General features: G+C 40.2%; 1 protein-coding gene across 2 annotated transcripts in view; it reads right to left on the reverse strand.

Annotated features, from left to right (window-relative positions):
- COMMD1 (copper metabolism domain containing 1) overlaps positions 1-13,901 on the reverse strand; it is an 82,985-nt gene that overhangs the window by 48,960 nt on the left and 20,124 nt on the right. The window contains exons 1-2 of one of the 2 annotated variants that reach the window (XM_031047576.2): positions 10,836-10,926; positions 10,375-10,656 (exon numbers count right to left, since the gene is read on the reverse strand). In XM_031047576.2, the coding sequence (XP_030903436.1) occupies positions 10,375-10,638 (264 nt within the window). In that variant the 5' untranslated portion in view covers positions 10,639-10,656; positions 10,836-10,926. Of the gene's footprint in view, positions 1-10,374; positions 10,657-10,835; positions 10,927-13,901 lie in introns of those variants that run through there. The other variant, XM_005147428.3, reaches the window with a different exon arrangement.

The following is a 13,901-nucleotide window of genomic DNA, read 5'->3' on the forward strand; positions in this document are numbered from 1 at the left end:
TTATTCTAACTATTGAATGAGAAAAAACCCAAACCCCACACAACCCCAAACTCCAAACAATAAACCAGTTTCATTGTTAAAGCTGTGACTAAGTCAGGGCTTGCTTGCTTTTCAGCTCTACTCCTTCCTGTTTCCAGACTTCTAGCATCACTCCAGGCAACTTGGCCAAATCCGTGGTTCAGCTTGCCATACTTCCCACCTAACGCTGGAGAAAATAACCAGACAAATATAAGTATTTCAATCATGTTTCTCATTAATGATGACACAAATGTATGTAGCTGAGATATATTTTAGAAACAAAGAATATTAATGCTGCTAAACTATCAAGATTCCTCCGTTCTTGCAATCTTAGCAGGTTCCCACCTCCGGATACCATTTTAGATCATTTCCAAATCAGATACCTTTTCCACACTTCTCCAGATTAAGTTTACAATACCAAACTCATCCAACAGCCTTGTCTCTCATTTTCTATTCCTCCTCCACTCTTTGAGGCAAAGCTGGCATTTCAGAGAGGTCATCCTTAGCATTCAAGGAAAGCTGCTTTACTTCTCATGTTCAAGAGACCATTAGCTCAGGTTTAAAATGGGTAATCATTTGAACATGTACGTTTAAATGAGCACTTTTCTGGATGACTTCTCAACTTTTTTGCTCAATTTTGCCCCCATCCCTTCAACAAATGGGTCCAGACTAAAAATAATTTGAGGGAAACAAACAAAGGGTGAGGAGGGAGCAACAAAAAAAATTCATTTGTCTCAGCCACCTTCAACTCTGTAAATGTGTAACTTGCAGGGTAGTGCAATGGTGAGAACAAGTAACAAAGGTCTGGAACTCTTTAAATCCACATCACTACAAGAAAAAGACCTGTAACTTGAAACTACAACCTCAGGCCCACATGTGATTTTTCCATGGCAGTTCTATTTACTGCCTTCCTTTCAGCCTATGTTTTTTACAAGATGAAGCAAAGGCCAGTGTACTACGGTGAACCTGTAAGGCAGATCTATTTAATATGGAGGAAAGTGAACCTGCAAATGGAGATGAAAAGTTTGCACTTCTCTGGTGTGAACTCCTACCAGTCATCTGCTGAAAACCTGACCTAAACGACACAGAGGTTGATATCTTCTAAATGAGCCTTGTTTCCTACAGCTTTAATTCATTCCCTTAGGAAGGGCATAAGCCTCACCCAGAATTTCTTTGCTGGCATCTAGAACTCCCTTAGGTACCACTGCTAGTAGTATGAAGTGGTAGCAGCAAGAGCACCTGCAGCAGGAAGGAGAGTTCACTTTTGTACAAACACAGAGATAGTATTCCAAGCATCACACATGTTGATTGACTACATTTCCATGCAGGCAGCTCATAATATCCTAGCATTAACACTCAGTTACTGACTGCCAAGGACAGCTTTGTACACCAGCAAATTCCAGCTGCTATCAGTGAAATCCCTCAGTCAGAGCTTTTGTAAATGGAATTGTAAGAAGAAAAGGAAGGAAAAAGGGTGACGTTTATCCTTTCCTTTTTCATTTTTAACTAGGATGAGACACATGCGTAGAAGCACTAGAAGGACAGAAAGCCACAGCTTGCTAGAAGTTAGAAGAGAAATACCTCCTCAATAAAAAGATTACACTGAGAACTGCCTATGAATTGCATTCTCCTGTTGCCCATGCCTTCTGCTGCCTAATGTATTAATAGAATTTCTCACCACGTGGGAATTCAAGTCGTGAAGAAAGGTGAAAAAACAAAGCTGCTGGCAGATAACATACAAGCTGCTCCAAAGAAATCACACAGGTTCACTCTTCAGAAAGCTAATACATGCAGAGAAACACACAAGTTCAATGGTACAGTTTGCAGTGGTTTTGATTTGTTACTGTGGACTGTGCTGGGGTTTTTTGTTACATCAATTCTTGCACAACCAAAGCTGTATGCATATATACTTTATGAAGTATATATACATATATATAAGACAGAGTAAAGAGAATCCAAATGATTAAGCAACAGAGTGTTAAGTTACAAGCATTTCTCCCCAGTGACATGCCAGCTTTCCAATTTTCTATCCTCTGATACCTTCTCCTGCAGTAGCTCTTCCTACTTAAAGTAGGTTACGAACCTGTTCTTATGTACACGCCTGAACACTAATATCTGGGGACCCCAAGAGAGACTGTGACAAACCTGGAAGGATCTCCAAAATGTTTCTCAGCAGCAATGTGGCATAGCATCAAAAGAGTGGGCAGGCTGGCCAACTGGCAAAACAACTTCAAATGTGTTTGGCCAGGCTAGGCCTGTATAAACAAGATGCTTTGTTAACCAATGCAGTGGGTACTTATGTTCACAACAACTCCTTTTTCTCCCTGAGTTTTCTAAGAACAAATTACTTGCTAACGTTGACACCCAAGTCCTCTGAAGAACAGATGGCCAGCAACACTGGAGCTAAGATGTAAAGAGACCAGTTGCTTTGATTTACTGGGTACACTGTTCCCAGCACAAATATTCCCCCTTTAAAAAATGTTTTATTTGAGAATCACACAAAACTTCTGACTTTTGTTAAAAAGAGCAGAGATTACAACTTTTAGTCCTCCAACCACGTTCCACTTCTTTGAAAGCCTTGCAGGGTAACTGTATTTCACAAAATATATTTATCCCAAGAGGAACTAATTCAGAAAACAAAATATATATACACTTTCACACCCAAATTACACACTGCTGGTTTCACAAAAGGTGGGCAGTGCCGAAAGAATTCACTAATTCCTACTGATCCTAGGAGGCCTTACATCAGCAAATGCTCTCTCTGGGTCCTCGACAATCAGAAACACAGCAGCAAACAGACTCACTCTTTGCATTCGAAGTTGCTTTTTAATAAGCCAGGAATCAACCACGTTGGGCAAGCATGGTCCCCTCTGCCTTCTGCCCCAGGCTTGGGGGCAGAAATGGTGGTATTTTTTAATCCACCTTTTCCATTTCAGGTTTTTCATCTCACCTTCTGCAAATCTCCAAAGACCTTCCACTTCATACATTAACCTCCGTCTTTCCAAGCCTTACACTACATTTTACCCCAGTTAAAGCCTGGTTTTGCAGCAGCAAAGTTGAATCTCTACCTGCTTGGTAGGTGTGGGAAATGCAGAGCTGCTCCTCTACCCTCTGGCAGCAACCCAGGCCAGGCCACATGCTCTGAAGAAGGCAGAAGCCCTGATTAAGCTAGTGTAAGAGTAAGGCCATGCAGCCGAATGGTGCCATCTGCATGTGGAATTTTGTGCAAACGCAATGCTATTATTTGCATATTTGCAGTCAGTTTCTATACAATTCCAAGTCCATGGTGATGGGGGATTGCACCGACAGTGGAGTCATTGTGATTATTCACACCCACCACAGCAGTAGTGCGAGTGTCACGTTGAAACAGCTCTGCCAACCTGCTTCAAACTGAGCAATTCCTTTGGTGATGGGGGATGTGCAATTTAGCATCTCCAAATTACCAAGTTAATGCAAAGTGATGAGAAACCACAAGAAACTCATAACCATCCTCTAAGCTCATTAGTGACACAGAATAATTTTATTAGAGAACAGAGCCAGAGCTGTGGAGGTTTTGAGGCTCATGAGCCATCTCTGCATCCAGCCTCTCCAATGTGTTCTCTTTAAATGCTGTCAGCTTTTTTTGCTCCCCACTCCAGTGCCACAGCTCCCAAAAAAGTGCTCTCGCTCTCCTGAAACGAAACTAATGATTTCCTGACCCAGAAGTTCACGCATTCAGATGGAACTAAAGCACAAAGTACAAAAGAAACATGCTCTTAGCTCAATCTTCCACGTGAGGTTCGGTGAATAGAGAAGGAACTGAAATGCACACAGAGACTGGATTAAACAAGGAGCATGAAGCCATCTGTTCCACCTGAAAGCCTGTGGGCTAAATGCTCAGGTCTATTGTGGCCAAGACCCTGCCCGTATATCTGACCACACGGAATTTATCCAGCTTGAGTCCTGAAGATCTAAAAGCATGCACAATCACAAACTTTCAGAGTAACCTACCCCAATGCAGCAGTAATGGCAAAGAAAAGGTTAAAAACTATAGAGATGCTTTTAGTTGGGGAGCCAGGACGAGGACAAAGGCCTGTTAGCTAAGGGTAGGTTCCAAAAGCCTACCAACCACTTCTGGGGGCAAGGGAGTTGGTAGAAAACCAGGGCAAGGACTTCCAGAAAAGCCATGAGCAGACAGGGATAACGTAAGGATGATAAGAACGAGAAAGGACAGGTCCTTCTGACTGTAAATGGGTAGCGCCAATTCCAGAAAAAGGTGTAGCTGAGTGATGAAATGCATTTGCTGGAAACAATTTTCAACAGACAGACCTGTTGAACCCAGCTGCCCCTGTCCCAGCCTCATCGTAATCTGTACCCCAAGGCTGCAAGACATGGCTCTGGAGGGTGTTTCATCAGAGCTAAGCAACTTTTTATTGCTCTACGAGAATGCCAGACAGATGTTAGATTGCAAAACATTTGTCGATCATATGGGACACATAACAGATGGCAAGTTCCCTGTCATAATATAGAACTCAATATATTTTCTGAGAAGGTAAAAAAATCACAAGGCTCTACGACTGAATCTGATTTTAGGTAGATGAAAGGCAGCAAATATGCATCATTATAACACCTATCTTCATACAGCTCACCTTCAGTTCATGCAGAATTCTCCCCATAACCCTCTAAGCTCAGCTACAATTAGGAAAACATATGTCGCACTTAAATATTCTATTAAACTACTTCAGCAAATACAATTCCAGAGTAAAAACAGTTGACAAGAGATGTTTGTGTGTGCATGCACCTGCACACCCCGTGTGTGTATACATGGCACAAATAAACAATGATGTAAACTGTTAGTACCAGTAACTGTAGAATATCCTTGCTTCATGTAGGATGGATAGATGAGGTACTAATGAAAAAATATTGTCATATATATTCAAAGGAAAAGTGACAATTCAAGAAGACAGTTACTGGATATCTCGGTTTAATGCTCTTATCTCTGTAATATATAACACTTAAAAATCCCAACAGCCACAAGCAACAAAATTCTCTTCTTGTTCCCCAAATCTCACTTTGCTTTCAGGAGAAGGTGACAAAAATTGAACTGTCAAAGCAAAGGACCACAGAGGGTGCCATGCAGGGGTTTAAGAAAATAACTGAGTTAAGTCAGTCAGCTGTGTTCCAGTTTTCTCTGTGCTGAGTGACCCGCTGCCCTCTGGTTTTTATTTGCTTTTGCACTGTACTGCCTTATGTAACTGTTCCCTCCAGCTCATAAATTTCCAAGGTGAACAAAAAAGCTCAAGTGATGACATTTGGCTTGGCCACAAAGGTGATTTTTTTCCACTAACTTCTACTTAACGGGGTTTATATTTTTAATCACATAAAAGTATTAAGCCTGTTGCAGTTAAATTGATCAATTCTGCTTCTAAATGCCCATGTTTTTCCATTTTTTACCAGAACAACATTTCTGATAATGTTAATAACTACAAAGATTAAAGTAGATTAAGGCTGGAAAGGAGAAACAGTTTAGTGGTTGTTTTTCCTCCCCCTTCCCAGGCCAGGCTGCTCTTAGTTTGGTTTGGGTACCCAGAACTGCTGTTAATCTCCCAGAGCATCGCTTTGCTCATACTGATACTGTACAAAAGGCAGTACCTCTTTTCAGAATGGATCCTACATAAAAAGGACAGGAAGTCCATTATCTGAAGTTATTTTAAGAGACAGCTCTGAAGCAGCCTGACCTGCAGTCACACAGTGTCAAAAGCAGCCATAATCCTTCCTCTCTATAGCATGAGTTTACTCATGACGCTTTCTTGATCTGACCTTTCTCCATTGGTGAAAGATTGCTGGAGATAACTGCAGCCAAAATGTGACAAACACCAAGAGATGCTCAGCAGCATTCAATCTGTAATGCTAGCAAGGTAATGGGATTTACAGAAGCTAAGTAATAATAATTCTTTGACTATTTTACTGTGAAAGCATGTTTGATTTCAGTATTTGTCTATGTGTGTGAATTCAACTTTGCATTTGTTTATAGCATTTATATAGCAAATTTCACCTAAATTTGTTTAGAATATACATAATTAATAAGTCAGAAATTTGGTTTTCTTTGGGATCTATTTCACTCCTTCCCAGAACACTAAAAGAAAAAAAACTTCCCAGTCATACAAACTAAAGTTGATGAAATTTCAGAAAACCTCTTCAATCCATAATCCTGATGCAATTTCTTCATGTCCTTTGGGAAAAAATCCTGCAGCAGAATCCCAGATTTCATGCTAAATTAGGGCAGAAAATACTCTTTGCTCATATAACATGCTTAACATCCCATGAAATGTCAATAAAAGTGCTATTACATGGATTAACAGTATTTTAAACAATGGAAAGAAATGCATAAGAAAATATCCATTCTGTAAATAAATTTAAGCATAAAAGCCAAGAGCAAATACTCAGGTGAATCTATAACATTTGATCAGTCTCAGATACAAAACTGCAAAATATATGTAATGCTACAAGAAAGTAAAACTTAATGGTAAATCAGCCCACAATAGTAGTGGGAAAAACATAGCCTCAGTGGAGGGGCACATCTCATAAGGAAAATAACATAACAAAGTCCATAAAACAAGTTTAAATATCTTAATGTCAAACCACAGTGCAAAACCTATGCATTTATTTTCTACTAATAACAAGGTCAGGTATAAATCTGTGACAGAAAGCTGCAGGTAACCTAACATTGCGCAGCGGTGACTGCTCACCATATGGAGCAGCGTTGGTGCAGCAGGGCAGGAAGGGCACAAGAAGGGCAACTGCAGCTCACACTACTGTCCCTAGCAGCAGATTCTCATCCAGTCGAAATTTCATGCCAAAAGAACTTTACAGCAATGCTCAGAGAAGAACAAAGACATAAAGAAGGGGGCAGGGAGCTATAGATGTTTTAAGAGAAAGCCAGCAAGGTACAGAGATGCAGGAGGATAAAACCACTGCACCAAAGAAAAGATGGGCTGTTCAAAAGGAAAGAATGAACTAGCAGTGATGAACAGTGAATATTATGAACAGATGAAGGCAAACACAGGCTAAAGTGCAACTGCTTTAGGAATTTATTTTTAGCCATACTGTTAAAGAAAATGGGCTTTCAAAGCAGTCTCTCATGGCCAGCATCTTCATCTGCCTTTAACCAAGAGTTTTTAAGACTACATCACCAGCATAAAGGAAACTTTAAATGTTACAGTAAAATCTTTACTGAAGAAGCAAAGTTCAAGATGCAAGTTATGATGCAAGATCCTGAACCAAACTTCCCAAAGTTTAGGACACCAGTATTTCCAAATGTTTCTCATCAGAAGTGTTTTTAAGAGCACTTAGAGGAAAGGGCTACTTTTTTTCTATGATCAGGAATGCCAATGCTAGTAAGAAGTAATGCATGCAAGTTGTAATGGATTCTCAAGCCCAGAAACATCTCTCTTCCATCAGAAAACACTCATGAAATGTAACAAAATTCATGCAAACTCGGTCTAGTGGCATTATCACTTCAAACTTCCCATTTCTAGCCATATTAGGTCTTACACATACAGTCTTTCCATCATGAAAGAATTGCCTGATTAAAATTCAGAGATGGAAAGCAGAAAGCAAGGTCATTTATTGAAGCTGGAGGAGCAGACACTCCACCAAACTGTCTTGCCTTCTGCTGGGAAGAGATCTAAATCCAGCTCAGAGACACAGAGAAGAATCAGAGTGACTTTAAATTCTGGAAAGGTATGTTTCATACAGAGTATTTCTTTGCTTCTGTTGAAACATGAAATATTAACGCCAATTCATTACACATCAATGCATTTTATACTCCCCTGTTATCAAGTGTCCAAATGAAAACAATCTGTTCTAAATAATTTACTCCTGAATCATCAGTCAGCTTTCTTCTGCAAATCCAGATCTTCACTTTTTGCCAAGTCACATATATGACTGACAACCTTTTAGAAAAGACATTCTGTTTGTTAAGTTTCAGAAAGGTACCAGCGTATGTGTATTTGATGTGCTACAAAACTTGATTATTTAGAACTGATAGAAATGTGCTAACAATAATGTAAAAATACATATAGAGGCTATAAAACATGATCATTTTAAGTTTATAGACTGGATCCAGTGTGCAAGAACAACTTGTTCAACCTTCAATAGTAGCCTCTTTCCAGAAGGTCCCCAAAGACATGTGGGAAGAGGCTGAGGGCTGGATGAACTGTTCTAGCAACCTGATGCTGACATTTCTGTCCTGGGGTTCCTAAAACTCAGCCCATCACAGGAGCGTGCAGCCTGATGCGGACTGCCTCAATCATAAGCTTTTCAGCAGAGAAGCTATTTAATCCAAAGCTAAAGACCATGTGAAACCACAGCTCCTGAAAATAAATGCCAGTTTTGACTCAAGTGGTGACAATGCTAATTACTCTGTGATTATTTCTGGAAGTACCAGTCTAATACCCTTAGTTGCACCAAGTATCAGACACTTGCTGACAGCTCACTACTGTCCTCAGCAACAGAGGCAAAAGTTATGTCTGGTGGCAGCTCGGAAAAGTACATTCACACAACTGCTTCCCTTTGAAATACAAAGCTGCATTGCTAAAATAATTCATTTCCTTTTGTTGTGGGACTTTTTGGTAAAAGGAATGACAGTGTCTCTGAAATGTGTATTCTTCCTTCATGCTCACATCCCCTTTCCCATGCTGCACAGGGTGGAAGAAATATAAATGTACTTGCTGAGTGATGTTACCGCAAAAATCCATTACTGGGGAAAATACAGTTTCAAAACAAGAGTCATGAGCTACATAATTCCCTCATGAAATATAACAGTGGTTCTGAGTGCAGGATTTGTATTTGTTTTTAAATGAACATGGGTATTTTTCCCATTTGCTCACTAATGCACTGATTCAGTTGTACTCCTGTAACCTCTTTTTCTTAACTTTTTCCATTTATTACTAATAGAATATAATTGTTTCCAAACTCAACAGCAGAAATCTCCACTTTTTTTTGATGCTAGGGAAAAACCCCCTAAACTCACACACTCTTACTGTATTGGTCACTGCAGAGACAGATGAGTGGAAGGCAGAGGGCCAGCACTTAGTAAGGATAAGCTTTCAAAAACTGGGGAAAAGTGGATAAACAGAGTAACTTTGATAATATATATTGTCTCTGTAGGATCACAATTTACTTGTACATTCATTCTGGCTACGGTGTAGCCACACAGTTTCAATTAAATCATTCAGTCAGCAGAGCTGTATTCCAGGCATGTGTGTGTGTACACATGCACATACATATTTTAGGTATACATAATCCAGGTACTAAAATATTATAAAATCTAAGGCAACTTGCTAAATGTTAACTATTAACATCAAAACCCCCAAGTCAGCTCATGGTATGTTTTACAGTAGCTGCTGCTAAGAAATGAGATTTTAAGAAGCGCTAACACATCGCAGAGAAAAGAAGATAACAAATTGAAACACATTCCCTGTCAGAAAAAGACAGAAAGACTAAAGATGGGAAGCTGTGCCTTTAGTTATACATTCTTATGAATGCCAAAGATTAAAAAGAAATGCAACGTTCAGCACTGATAGAGCTGTATCTCTTTCCCAGGCCTGAATGCCTGACACTACATTGCATAAGGTGTGACTGGTAATAAAGATGCAACACAAAAATAGGTGTTATGTAAAATAAAGGAGTCCTTCCCCTTATTTGTCCTAAAATATAAGGGATGCTTGATCATCATAATTTGTGAACTTTATTTTTTTTCAGCTTCTACTTTGCAGCTATTATCTATTTTTAGTATTTGGTTAGAAAAATAAAACAAACGAAGATTAATGGACTTTGCAGTGCATGGATGTCCTGATGTCTAAATCATGACAATGGAATACAAATATAATCACTAGTATGGCTGATTTTATGTTTTATTTCTACATCATCAGATTTTTTAAGCTTAAAGAGAGCTGTCAATACATATACGGAGATATAAAAAGAAACCAAATCGCATTCATCAGCCAGAATATATCTTTGTAGCTCAGGAAGAACTTCTTTACTGTAAGAGTGACAGAGCACTGGAACAGGTTGCCCAGGGAGGTTGTGGAGTCTCCTACATTGGAGATATTCAAGGCCCGCCTGGACAAGTTCCTGTGTGATGTACTCTAGGTTACCCTGCTCTTGCAGAGGGGTTGGACTAGATGATCTTTTGAGGTCCCTTCCAACCCTCGGGATTCTGTGATTCTGTATTCAAAGATGGACCACAAGTACATTGAAGGCTTGGTGGTGAAAAACACACTGACTTGGATACAGAGAATTCAGCAATAGCTAAAGTGTCCCAGCACACACATAGTTAAATCAGGTTACTGTATTTTGCAACAGAAAGCTTACCTGCCCAATTTTTCCCAGTTCCATTTCAACTATTGCAACAGGAGTGTTTATCTGATCAATGTGTCTCGACTGTGACTTCAGATCCACTCGCCAGTTCATGTTTTTCAGGACGTTATCCCACCGGCTCTGATTGATCAGGCTCTCGTGGATCTTCATTCGGTGGTTCTTCCAAAATTTCGCAATGACTGCAGCTTGGTCTGACGTGATGCCACCTTGTTTTTTGGTTTGGGCAGTAAGAAAAGCCTCCAGCTGATTCAAATCCATGTCCGCTGAAGCAATGGACTGTAGGGAAAATAAGAGGAGTAAAAGGGAAAAGATGGGTCAACTACTTTTTAACAGTCTACCAAAAGGTCACATCTTTAGGGTTTTAAAAAATACAGGATTTTAAAAGGATAGTGCAAACAGATCTGGGTCATAGAAACCTGACGACTTTCATTAAAACTCAGTTTGTCAATGCCTACCACTCATCCCAGATTCCTGTCCCCAGAGAGATGGAGGGCAATGGATCGGCAACAGTGATGAGGAAACTGGGAGCACCTTTGGGAATGCAGTACTGGTACAGGAGGTTTCTCACTGTCTGCCTCGCCCTCTGCCCTAGTATGCCCTAGGCACACCCAACTGGTCACTGCTGGGAACACCGAATCAGGCACGATACTGCTGTTCTGATGGTATGGGGAAAGCTGGGGCAAACACAGCATGGCCCTGGGCTAGGCTGAGACAAGTGAGGAGACATCCCAACTCACTGCAACATCCACAGCTTCATCTGCCACCACCATACCACAGACAAGGAAGCAAAACTGGTAAATGCTGCACCAGTAAAGCAGGGTCTGCACCACTGGCCACTGCAATGTGCTGGCTGTGGCAGCAAGAATGTGAGTCTGCCAAGGTTAAGAGCCTGTGTGCATGGAGCAATCCTTAGAAACTCAACTGCAGCTTTTTCCAAAGGGTCAGTGGACTCTGTTGGGCTAAATGTGTATTTTGCAAGGGAGTGTGAGGGGTCATTTATTTCTCCTCCCTGCAGAACAATAGAAATTATTCTTGCCATACCCTTTTTTTAATAGATACTCAGTTTTTCCACCTTGTAGGAGTATCAACTTTTTTCAAAGCTGATACTCCTACAGCCTTAAATTTGCATTGCTTAACTGGCAGCAGTTGCTAAATATGGCTGTGAAAGGAAGGGAGGACAGGAGGTGGGGAGAGGAAACTGTGGCTAAGTTTCCCCATTGTAGTTTCAAACAGACACTTTCACTTCATTCTCACTCAAAATGGATGCATCTTATCGTAAATGAACATGACAGCTCCAAGCAGGTGCTGATCTGGAGCACAGCAAGATGAACTGCAGCTAACACTGCAATCTCTGGGATTTGCCTCTAATTTTCCTTGACACGGTATTCCTGCTGCTGTACTCCATGCATTCAGGGAAGTAATGATCTTGCTCTCATTAACCAAGTGGGTGACACCGTGTGGCTTTTGGCTGGATGCACTCCGTGTGCTTCACACTGCTTGTCTGCAAAACTGGGTATCACTTAGCTGAAAACCAAGGGGTTAGTGCTTTCTGAGATTGCCAAGGGTGTGAGACCTGCTGCTTCATCCGTGATGAACTGAAACTGTCAGCGGGGTGAGCTACCAGCAGGCTTTGCTGCCTTCCTCTAGACCAGACAGATGTCAAAGCACAGGTTGTTACTTACAACAGCAGTGGCCTGAAATAAAATGACAGGTAGAAAAAAAGATCTAGCACAAGACCTAAAAAAGACCTAACACAAGAACTAGCCCAAGACAAAGAGCTTATGGATCACACAAATGACAGAACAGAAGCAGGTTTGCTGTTTTGAAGGGAGTAAAGCCAACACCATGACACGCCCAACCTCCAGTAGATATACCACCACATCCTCCTTACCTAAAGGGTTCTGCTTCTTACCAAGAGGAAACCAGAAACAACACCATCCCCCCCAACAAACAACTTCTGATTTACAACAGTTTTTTAAACAGCCTTTAATCATCCAGTGTATAAGATCTTTCTCCTGGAGCTTTTGTAGTGTTTTGTTTTAAGAGGGACGTGCTGCCTTCCCTCACTCTCACAATGGATTAGCTGCCATCTGTTACGTGATCAAGAGAAGAAATGGCAATCCACACTAGAAGTAAACACTCAGCTGTACCAGGGTTCCAGCTTAATAGAAGCATCTGCCGACTGGTTACAAAATTTGAGATGTCTAGTGCATAAATAATTTTTCTATAGGGCATTCACCCCGTGTATATTGCTTGCTTTTATCACAAAGATATTTAAGTTAAGAGGAAATTATCCTCTAATATCTAGTTATGCTGTAAGTTAAAAAGCACTTTTCATTTTCAAAGAAAAGCTGTTTAGACTCATAGTCCTTTCCTACATCCACTTCTTACACGAACAGGACTGTCTATTACAGCAGTGTGGAATAGTTTCTGGTTTAGTATTTTCATATCACTACATCTATGTGGGGATCTATTTGAGTGTTGTGTGACACCAACTATCACTTATGCACAGCTTTTAGTTGGTTCATGTTGGTTTATGTGAATGAAGGGCAAAAGAGCTGCAAACTCAAGCACCTCATGTAAAACCTGTCAAGACCAAGATCAAGTTGAGATGCAGACTTTCTTCTGTGCAGAAGTGTGTGCAGACTCTTCTGTGCTGTTTCAGCTGTGCAGAAAATTGCCTTCTGTTTTATTTCTGTGCAGGAACCGAGACTATAAACTACATCCTCTGCACTGAATGAAGCAAAGGTGTCATGGAGATACATCTGATCTTTGTTAATGCAGATTCACTGGATCAAATAACCAGGTAACCCTTTCCTAGACTTGATTTTATAACCTTCAAATATTTCACAGCTGTAACTCTTCAGATTATTTTTAACCTCACCCCTTCACAACATCTCTTTTTGCAAGGTACAGCAAGATTTCTTGCAGTGCTTTGCTAAGACGACAAAACACAAACACACACACAGAGTTCCTTACTGTTCTTGACATGGTACAAGTCTGACTCTGAAGTGTTATCTGAAAGAGGAAGCTTATGACCAAGCTTGCAGTTTTAAGTGGAAGAAAGGTTATACAGAAGGGTTAAACTTGCTTGTTTGGCAAAGATCATCAACAGATTGATAATTAGTTAAGATCTGGTGAAAGCTAAATTTAAAAACTCCATATGTTCATATATCATAAGCACGCTGATAAAGTTTGCTACCAAAATACTACCCCATAATACAGAGGAATGAAACCATGTATCATAATTAGCAAACATTTATCTTGCTTGCTCTCACACATGTTCACAGGTACACACAGTATGGATTGCTTAATCTGTACATGTACACAGCTAAGAAATCAGAAGGTAACAACCATACTGTATTTTGGTAGAATATTTATCAGGTAATGCAGGCCTTAAATAATATACCAATACAGTCCATCATTCAGACTAAAATCTCAGCTTGAAAATAAAACTACTACTGAAAAACTCCTTTTAAAAAGTATACAGAGATTTTAATTGGAAGTGAGTACAAAGAATC

The sequence above is a fragment of the Melopsittacus undulatus genome, chromosome 3 (assembly GCF_012275295.1).
Source record: "Melopsittacus undulatus isolate bMelUnd1 chromosome 3, bMelUnd1.mat.Z, whole genome shotgun sequence".
Lineage (NCBI taxonomy): Eukaryota > Metazoa > Chordata > Aves > Psittaciformes > Psittaculidae > Melopsittacus > Melopsittacus undulatus.